Consider the following 10,932-nt stretch of genomic DNA (forward strand, 5'->3'; position numbering starts at 1 on the left):
TGGAGCTTGCATGCCTTAACACCTGAAAAGAAGAGAAAAAGTTTCTTGTTAAGGCCTTGGATAAGCCGAAGAATGAAATGAAACTGGGGACCAGGGCAGCACTGAGAGAGGATGAGTAGGTGCTGGAGAGACTTGAGTGTGTACATATGGCTGCGCATGGCACCAAGAGTGCATCTCAGAATGCGGCATGAACAGCAATCCGAGGAACATTGTATGCCCCGGACATACCTTTAATCCTGGGTGGATCCGAAATATGAGGGGTGGAACTTCACTCGGAATCCGCCGGGGGTAATTTGGAGTCGGAGACAGTCGCTGAGGAAGGGAATATGGCTGTGAAAGCGAATTTTGACAAACACCTTGCCAAACACCAGGAGGGAAATGATTAGCAATGAAGATCAACAGGGTGAAAGAGACAAACGGAAGTCCTACTGGAGAGAAGAGCAGTACTTCTTCAAGGTAGGCATTCCTGAAAGAGAAGTGGCAGTGAATTAAACACTAAGGTGAAAGCAAAATACTCTGAAGAAGAGTCATACGGGTTCGAAACGTTAACTTTGGTGCTACCAAGCCTGCTAGGTTTTTCTAGGTTTTTGTTCTGCTTTTATTTCAGATTTCCAGCAACTACATTATTTTGGTTTCATGTTTTATTTTATATGGAATCTATGCAGCTGATATCACGATAATGTTGGATATTAGATCATTCACGTCATTAGTGGTCATCAATGACTGTTCGGCATATTGTAATACTGCACAGGCAAAACAAATTCCTTTCAAGTCGCCTCTGGCTCTTTTACTAACTACATTAAATTTTTGACCTCTGTTCAGCGCATCTCCTGTCAGATTAAACTGTTTCTCCATATTTGGACTATCAAAACCAGAAGCCTTGATTGCAACAATACTTCTGAGATGTTGATCGTATATCTCCAATTTTTTAGTGTCAATGCTGGCTTTCTCTGTGATAGTGATAGAACTGGTTTCCCAATTGGTCATAAACATATTTTTTGCTAAAGATAGAAAAGTTCTGCTCTTGAATTATGTCGATATACATTTCTGGTCATATGACTTATCTAAGAATGACCACAGATTAGAACAGCAAAGGAATGAAAGCTTATTTTAAATATAATTGACTTATTAATTGGTTATGGCAATATCAGCATTAGTAATAGAATTATTTGATAGTATTGAAACGTACAAGAGTTCGGCACTGTGTTTGAAGACACTCTTACAAAGTTCATTGTCAACAACTTGAATGATGTGTGGAAGGAAACTGCCCTGAGCATGGCAGATGGCGAGGTTTAAGGTTTATCACCGATTTTATGTTGCATTTGTAAATAATAGCCTTCTTGGAATTGTGGAACCGTTTAACTCATTTCCTCCCACTCGCGGCTGCTCTCCCTTAAGTGCCTCCTACCCCCAATGCGGTCACAACCCACTTCTCCCACCACACTCCAGGCGTTTTGCAACATCAAATGTAATGGAGAGTAAACGTGTTGATAGCTAATGACATTCTATCACAAATGGAGCTGTAGAGCTTTAAGTCATAAGTTCCATGTTAGAAATACTGAATTCCCATCAGCAAAGAGCTTGGGAACCACAAGAGGTCAGCTTTTAGATCGAATGCTGTTCTATCGTTATTAATACATATTAACCTTATCCAAGTGCGACCAATGCTGATTTCCTGGAAGGCAACAGGGATGACGGGCTTTTGCTGACTACAAGAATACCTAAATAGCCGATGTTGTTGGCATAGACGCAATCTGAAAATCATCTGAGAGTTGTAGAGTCATAGAGTCATAGAGTTGTACAGCACAGAAACAGGCCCTTCGGCCCATTGTGTCTATGCCAGCCATCAAGCACCTATCTATTCGAACCCCACCTTCCAGCACTTGACCCGTAGCGCTGTACGTGATGGCATTTCAAGTGATCATCTAAATACTTCTTAAATGTTGTGAGGGTTTCTGCCTCTACCACTCCCTCAGGGTGTATGTTCCAGATTTCAATCATCCTCTGGATGAAAAATGTTTTCCTCAAATCCCCTCTAAGCCTCATGCCCCTTACCTTAAATCTATGCCCCTGGTTATTGGCACCTCCGCTAAGAGGAAAAGTTTCTTCCTATCTTCCCCATCTATGCCCCTCATAAATTTGTATACCTCTATCAACCACCCCCCGCCCCCGGCACGCCCACCCACAGCTTTCTCTGCTCTAAGCAAAACAAGCTCTCTTCATAGCTGAAACGCTCCAGCCCAGGCAACATCCTGGTGAACCTCTTCTGCGCCCTCTCCATTGCAATCACATCCTTCATATAGTGTATTGTTCTTTTGTGTTGTTCGAAAGCCCATGGAATGTCAAAGGGAAGCTCCAGAATATCCATCAGCAGCTTCCATAGTGCCTTTTCAGGATTGAAATATCACATAAATAGTAAATGGTTATTCAATAGTGGCATAAATGGCATTTTCATTTAGGTTGTAATCAAGATGATTGTCATCAAAGAATTGTTGATGAATAGCTGAATCCATACAGGAAATTTTAATATTTTTGACACGAGCAAGAAAACGCAAAGTATAATACAGCAGGCATGATTTAAGTAAACTTACCGCTAAATGGAATCACAAGTATAACTGCTAAAAATTAATTGCAGGAGTAAGGCTACTTATATTCGCAAACAATTCTGACGAGTAAAAGAGATGGGAAAAAAGACGAATAAAACGATGCATAATCAGGAAAATTTGGCTCGGATCCAAAGAAGAGGCATTAAAAAGAGTGACAAAAGGCTTGCTCAAGTAGTTGGGTTTTACAGCCGAACATAAGAGGAATAGAGCTGAATCAATATAGTGAGGAAATGTTACAAACATCGACCTCAATAGCTGGAGACACGGCCGCCAGTGCTTGGGATTGAGGGGGGGGCGGGGGGGGAGCAGGGATGAAGTGAGGTGTCTGCAACAGGGGCCTGAGTCAGAGTAACTCACAGTCTGGAATGCTAGTTCCTTTTATTCCTACCTGTAGGCCAGCATTTCTTGACCTTCTCCAATGGTACTTGAGATGGTGGTGGTGAGCTGTCTTCTTGAACTGCTGCAGTCCATGTGTTGTTAGGGAGAAGTTCCAGGATTTTGACCCAGCGGCAGTAATGGAACAATGATAGAGTGCCAAGTCAGTATTGTAAGTGATTTGGAGGAGAACTTCCAGGCGATGGTGTTCTCATTTGTCTGCTGCCCTTGTCCTCCTAGATGGTAGTGGCCTTGTGTTTGGAAGGTTCTGTCTAAGGAGGCTTGGTGAGTATCTGCAGTGTATCTTGTAGATGGTACATACTGCTGCCACAGTGTGTCGTTGGGGGAGTGGGGGTTGTGGGCGGGGGGAAAGGGTGTGTGAATGTTTGTGGGTGGGGCGTCAATCAAGCGGGGTGCTTTGTCCTGGCTGTTGCCAAGCTTCTTGAGAGTTGTTGGATCTGCACTCATCCAGGCAAGTGAGGAGTATTCCATCACACTCCTGACCTGTGCCCTATAGATGGTGGGCAGGATTTGGGGAGTGAGGGGGTGAGTCACTCGCTGCAGGATGCCGAACCTCTAACGTGCTCTTGCACCCACAATATTTACATGGCTAGTCCAGTTCAGTTTCTGGTCAATGGTCACCTCCAGGATGTTGCTAGTGGAGGATTCAGAGATCATAATGCCATTGAATGTTAAGGGGCGATGGTCATACAACCTTTTGTTGGATATAGTCAATGCCTAGAACTTGCATGACATGAATACTACTTATCACATCTCAGTCCAAGCCTGGATATTGTCGAGGTCTTGCTGCATTTGGACATGGGCTGCTTCAGTATCTGAGGAGTCACAAATGGTGTTGAACATTGTGCAATTATCTGCGAACATCCGAACTTCTGTCAGTATGATGGAAGAGAGGTGATTGATGAAGCAACTGACGATTGTTGGGCCTAGTGCATTGCCCTGAGGAAGTCCGGCAGTGATGTCCTGGGACTGTGATGATTGATCTTCAACAACCACAACCATCTACCTATGTGCTAGGTATGACAGCAACCAATGGAGAATTTTCCTCCTGATTCCTATTGACTACAGTGTTGCAAAGGCTCCTTGATCCCACAATCGGTCAAATATGGATTGATGTCAAAGGCAATCACTCTTACCTCACCTCGGGACCTCAGCTCCTTTGCCCATGTTTGAAAAATGGCTTTAGGTCAGGAGCTGAGTGGCCCTGGCAGAACCCAAGCTGGGCAGTAATGAGCAGGTTATTGCTAACCAAGTGCACCTTGATAGCACTGTTGATGACCTTCCTGGGCGCAGACCCAGTCTAGCAGCTATGTATTTTAGGGCTCGGCCAGTAATCTTGCTATAGAGCCACTCTTGGCAATGGACATTGAAGCCCCCTAACCAGGGTACAGTCTGCACCCTTGCCACCCTCAGTGCTTCCTCCAAGTGATGTTCAACATGAGGCAGCACTGATTCATCAGCTAAGAGAGGGCGGTAAGTGATAACCAGCAGGTCGTTTCCTTGCCCATGTTTGACCTGATGCCATGAGATCTCAAGGGGTCCAGAGTGAGCAGGTTATTGCTAAACAAGCGCCAGTTGATAGCACTGTTCACCCCTTCCGTCACTTTACTCATGATTGCGACTAGACTGATGGGGCCATAATTGAGTGGGTTGGAGAGGTCATACTTTATGTGTATTGGGCATATCTGGCCAATTTTTACATTGCCAGGTGGGTGCCGTGCTGTAGCTTTACTGGAACAGCTTGGCTATGGGTGTGCCAAGTTCTGGAGCACAAATCTTCAATACTATTGCCAGAATAATGTCATGGCCCATAGCTTTTGCAGTATCGAGTGCCTTCAGTCGTTTATAGATATCACGTGGAGTGAATCTAATTGGCTGAAGACTAGCTTTTGTGATAATGTAGAAAATGCTGGAAAAGCTCAGCAGGCCTGACAACTGCTGTGGAGAGAGTAACTAAATTAATGCTTCGAGTCTGTATGATTCCTCTTCAGGGCATCGAATGCTGGGGACCACCAGAGGATGCCGAGATGGATCATCCACTCGGCGCTTCAGGCTGAACATTATTGCAAATGCTTCAGCTTTATCTTTTGTTCAGATGTGCTGGGCTCCTCCATCATTGAGGATGGGGACATTTGCGGAGCCTTCTCCTCCACTGAGCTGTTTAATTGTCCAACATCATTCATAACTGGATGTGGCAGGGCAACAAGTCTTAGATCTAATCTGTTGGCTGTGGAATCAGTTAGCTCTGCCTATCACTTGCTTCTTAGTCTGTTTGGCATGCAAGTAGCCCTGTGTTGTAGCTTCACCAGGTTGGCACCTCATTTTCAGGTATACTTGGTGCTTTTCCTGGCCTGCTCTCCTGTGCTCTTCATTGAAGAGCCATAATTTATCCCTTGACTATGGTAGAGTGGGGGATATGCCGGGCCATGAGGTTACAGATTGTAATTCATAGAGTCATAGAGTCATCGAGGTCTACAGTACAGAAAAAGACCTTCGGCCCATCGAGACTGCGCTGGCCAAACAAGTACCTAACTATTCTCATCCCATTTTGCCAGCACTAAGCCCATAGCCTTGTATGTCATGGCATCGCAAGTGCACATCTAAAATGGCTGAGGTGCAGCAGGTGTAGACGTACAGCAGGATGCAGTAATAGGAAAGAGGGAAACCACTGCTAAATTTGAACATGGAACCAGGGATCAGTATCTCCTAAAATTTGCTTTGGGATTGAGCTGCAAAGTGTTTATTGAGCAGAGATTTGTAGATTTATAGACGAAGGAAGGCATCTCAGGAACGCACTGAACGAGTTGTGTTTAGAGGTATAAAAGCATGGACGGGAGTTTAAGCAATACATGGAAGGAGGTACAGATAATAACAGCTGACATTGTGAAGGTGGATTTAGCCAAACTTTGAAATGTATGTGACAGGTAATTCGAAATTCAGTTCTGGGTAAAATTGATGCTGAGAGGTGAAAATCTACTTCAGCCTGTGAGTGTGGTCAAGGAGGAAGAAGGGGTCAATTGCAGGAGCCCAGAACTTGTTCCAGGAGCTTCGATCTTCTCGTTATTTAACAGGAGTAAATTGCAGCTCATTCAAAATGGAATGCCCATCAAGAGGTTTTGCAACCTAGACTCAGTGGGGTGCTCGACAGTAATGGTGGAGAGGGGCGTATGGTTGTCGACATCATTATACATGAAATCAACTTTGTGGATAATGTCAGCAAAAAACAATGTGGAGGCCAAGAAGGGAATTTGGGAAATGGTGGATACTTGAGGTTGAAAAATTGTCGCACTAGGGTGACAGAGAAATTCATCAGTGTTGCAGACGTTTGGACTATTGAAAGGTAAGAGTATAATCAAAGGAGGGAAGCCGCAATGAATATGACAACAGAGGAGAGATGTTGTTAGACCTTATCTTGATGCACTATGTCAAAGACTTCAGAGCAGTCATGGACAATTAGAATGGTTGGGGCACAACGATTATAGTCACAAGCATGCCATTTGCGACGTTAATTAGAGTAGTTTTGGATATGTGATGACTAGAAAGTTAGTGAGAGTTACTCAATTAAAAGTTATGACTGGATCGTGCAAATGTAATACTTACAGATGTACATTAAAATGATATACCTGTGTAGTGGTACACTAATAGATATTTTTCTGCTATGTAGGCAAAGATGCTATGTAGGCAAAGATATCAGTGCCGCTTAATCATATTAATGAATATAAATCAAATTTTTACTTTAAAATTCCATTCTAGAATTTTTGCTATTATTTGGGGATTTAATTTCACAATTCAGCAATTTCTCAGCAAAAACTGTGATAAGTCGTCATATATCTTTTCACGTGTTTTTTTTTTATCTCTTGTCATTTTAAAGCTAGTAATACATATCAACGTGATATGACATATATTACAATTCAAGATACATATCTCGATTACACCTCATCTGGAGTATTGTGACCAATAGTCGGCATTACACTTTAAGAACGTTCTCAGTGCTTTGGAGTGCATTCAGAGCAGATTTGTTGGAAAGGCACCAGGGATGATGGAATTTAGGTATGGAGGGAGAGACTAGAATTTTTTTCGGGTTCGTAGAGCAGCTAAGGTTAGGAGATATTTAATAGATGTGTTCAAAATTATGAAGAGTTTTGATGGCGGAAATGATAAGAACTTGTATTCACTGACTGGACGGTAAGAAACAAGAAGACATAGTTTTAATGTAATTGGCAAAATTGCAAAGAAATGAGGAGCTTTTATTTCCGTGAGTTGTTACGATCGGTAATGCAGTAACTGAAGAAGTGCTGGAAGGAAATTGGATAGTAACTTTCATAAGGGACCTGTTTATAAATTTGAAAAATAAAAATACAATGGGATTTGACAGCTTCCGGTAACCAACTGAATATGAAATAGCTAAGTAATTTGACCAAAAACTTAGTGTTTTCAGTCAAGGTTAGAGCGTGGCAAAAATTTAAAGTAAAAATTTGATTTATATTCATTAATATGATTAAGCGGCACTGATATCTTTGCCTACATAGCATCTTTGCCTACATAGCAGAAAAATATCTATTAGTGTACCACTACACAGGTATATCATTTTAATGTACATCTGTAAGTATTACATTTGCACGATCCAGTCATAACTTTTAATTGAGTAACTCTCACTAACTTTCTAGTCATCACATATCCAAAACTACTTTTTTCCCAATATTCAATTTAATGGGTGCATGATTAGTTTCCGGAAAATGTGCAGCATTTTTTGATCCGTGTATTATTATTGAAGAAGTGTCAATGTACTCATTGCATGCATTGATATAATCGATCATTTTAATACAACCTGGCAGCAGAAATATAGGTTTTAGTCCTATGAAACGTTACTGATAAATTCACTCAGGAGCTGAAATTATACTACGGATACAAGTCAGTCCAATGTGCATGATATACAACATTACCCCAGCAGCAGAGTGAAAAATGACAGGGGAACACAGCGATGTGCATTTAACCAAAACAGAATTTGAAACAAACAATAACCAGATTTTATGCTAAAACCTTAATAGCCTACGTACTAAAAGCAGCTTGTGTAATCAACCCCATAGACAAGTATGTCATAGGGCCAAGAGAAAGCAATTAAGCCTGTCAGACCTTTGCTACCAATGTGTGGTGTTAGCGATATAAATAAATCTTACCCACTGCCTCACCGCATGATGATAGCTCTTCACCAAAGTGAATTGTATGTCATTCCCAACATGGCAATACTTCTTACTTATTTTATTGCCTTGGACTCATGAATACTCGGGTCATTGAAAGGCAAAGTGGGATTACAGGGTTTTAGAAACAAAAAATCACTTTTCGATGATTCTGGTGATAAACGCACCGTGTAACGATAACCATCAGGTTGACCAGGCCCCGGATAATTGAATGGTTCGTTTGCCGCGGGCATCTGATTGAAGGCATCATTCGAATTCCTACGTTTCTTACAACAAACAGTGGAGCCGTAGTTTCCAGCACTATTTCTGTCTTGCTTAAACTTCAGGACGACCAGAAAAATAATGGTCACAAGAAACAGAAAAGAAGTTGATCCTAAAATGATGATCAAATAATGATTAAGATGCGAAAAATATGCAGACTGTCTTGGTTCGTCAGTTCGTTCCAAAGATTTTTCTGTAATATTAGGCAAAATTGAAAAGCTGATTGTGGCTGTGCTGGAGAAGCTCGGTTGTCCATTGTCCTTCACACAGATGACCAGTCGTTCTGCTATTATGTCTTCGACCCTTAAACGCCCTGTTGCTCTGATTTCTCCAGAGAGAAGGCCAACAGTAAACAGACTGGGATCAGAGGGCTCCAGCAGTTGATAGGAAAGCCGTGCGTTCTGACCGGAATCGGCATCAGTTGCGATCACCTTGGTGACCAAGTAACCTGGATACACTGAGTGGGGTACAATCTCCATTGTGGCTGAGCTGTTCCAAGTTAAAGGGGAAACAATAACAGGAGCATTGTCATTTTGATCCAAAATAATGACGCTGACGGTGGCAGTGCTGCTCAGTGGGGGAGATCCAGCATCCTGGGCTTGAACTTGAAATTGAAAATTTTTCAGTTTCTCGTAGTCAAAGGAACGCAGCGGGTATATGTTCCCAGTTTTGCTGTTAATGGTGACGTAAACAGACGCAGGCAGTTCTTGCATCGGATTTTCCAGAATAGAATAGGTGACCTCCCCATTCCGATCTAAATCAACTTCCAAAGCGGTAACAGCAAATATAGAAGCACCTGGAGTGTTGTTCTCCATCAGGTACACATTATATAAGGACTGCGTAAATCTTGGTGCGTTGTCATTTATATCAGTTATCGAAATTATAATGTTTTTACTTGTTGAAAGAGGTGGAGACCCTCCGTCCCAGGCGGAAATGGAGATGTTGTACACTGAGGCCATTTCACGATCGAGAATATCACTGGTAATCAACTTATAGCTGTTTCCTAAAGGGTTTTCGAGCTTAAATGGGATATTCCCTGGAACTTGACACCGAACTTCTCCATATTCACCGGAATCTAGATCCGTTACGCTCATCAGCGCTATCACAGTCCCCGGAGGAGCATCTTCCCGCACTGTGCTGGACACCAAATTCAGGGCTAATTCAGGGACATTATCGTTAATGTCAATTATATCAACAACAACTTTGCAACGCCCTGAAAGCCCGGGTGGAGCATTGTCCACAGCTTGTACATCAAGGTCGCAAACACGCGATTCTTCAAAATCCACTTTTCCTTGAACTCTGATCTCTCCAGTTTCCGGATGCAATGTGAACAATTCGCGATTTCTTTTGGAAACGTGATTAGTGAAAGAATATGTTAGGTCAGCGTTGGAGCCTTCGTCCAAATCAGCGCCCTTAAGTTTTATCACTAACGTGCCTGCGGCAACGTTTTCTACTACGTGGGTTCTGTAGATTTCTTGATCGAATATGGGCGCGTTATCATTCGCGTCCACTACGGTAATGATAATCCGCACTGTGCCAGACCTGTGCGGAACCCCACCGTCAATGGCAGTCAGTACAAGGTGAAGCGTCGCCTGTTGCTCACGGTCTAATGGCTTCTCTAATAAAAGTTCGGCGCCTTTACTCCCATCTCTCATTGACTGCACTTTAATGCCAAAGTGTTCGTTTGGACTAATCTGGTAATTGCTGATTGTGTTTGTGCCCATGTCCGGGTCATGCGCGCTCTCAAGAGGGAAAAGCGCCCCTGGTGCAATTAACTCACTGATCTGCAACGAGAATTCATTATTCTCAAAGCTGGGCGAGTTATCATTTACGTCGAGTATCTCCACTACGATACGATGCGTTTCAATAGGGTCATTGAGCGCTATTTGAAAATGAAGGGAACAGGTAGAGCTTTGTCTACAAAGCTGTTCTCGGTCGATTCTTTCATTAACAAATAAATTCCCGTTTTCCAAATTTACCTTTATATATTGTCTTACGTCATCGGGCACCAGCCGAAACATGCGAGCCGATAATTCCCAAATGTGTAGCCTTAAATCCTCAGCGATATTCCCAACAAAGGCCCCATGTTCCAGCTCCTCAGGAATCGAATAGCGAACTTGTCCCGAGGCGAGTCGCCATAGACAATGCAGGAAAATAAAAGACGCCCCGATCGACGGCAAATTCACCATTGTTCTCGTCTAAAATGTATTCCAAAATATCGAAATGCCTTTCAATTGATTATAATAATTTGGCTCTAATGAAATGATTATTTGAATATATTTCTAAAGACTAATTTTGAATCGTGATATGGCGGGGCTGAATGGTAGCAGCTTTTCAGAACATGGCCGCACACCAGAAATGCAAGCACCATCTGTCTCTTTGATTCTCTTCTGTGTTTTACTGGCAGAGGAGGGGGTCGATCTCTCGCAGCGTCTCAGCACCTTATTGGTCGACAGCGACACGAAGAGTCT

The 10,932-nt window shown here is 42.7% G+C and overlaps 1 protein-coding gene across 1 annotated transcript; it reads right to left on the bottom strand.

Annotated features, from left to right (window-relative positions):
- Positions 1–8,256: 8,256 nt before the first annotated feature.
- On the bottom strand, positions 8,257–10,650 carry LOC121281397 (protocadherin-10-like). Its single transcript, XM_041194341.1, has one exon. The coding sequence runs from the start codon at positions 10,648–10,650 to the stop codon at positions 8,257–8,259; it is 2,394 nt and encodes a 797-aa protein (XP_041050275.1).
- Between the last annotated feature and the right edge of the window lie 282 nt (positions 10,651–10,932).

This window comes from Carcharodon carcharias, chromosome 8 (genome assembly GCF_017639515.1).
Source record: "Carcharodon carcharias isolate sCarCar2 chromosome 8, sCarCar2.pri, whole genome shotgun sequence".
NCBI classification, from domain to species: Eukaryota; Metazoa; Chordata; class Chondrichthyes; order Lamniformes; family Lamnidae; genus Carcharodon; species Carcharodon carcharias.

Bases quoted from the DNA above. Each gene is read 5' to 3' on its own strand.
- LOC121281397 (XM_041194341.1), bottom strand. From the start codon at position 10,650: ATGGTGAATTTGCCGTCGATCGGGGCGTCTTTTATTTTCCTGCATTGT.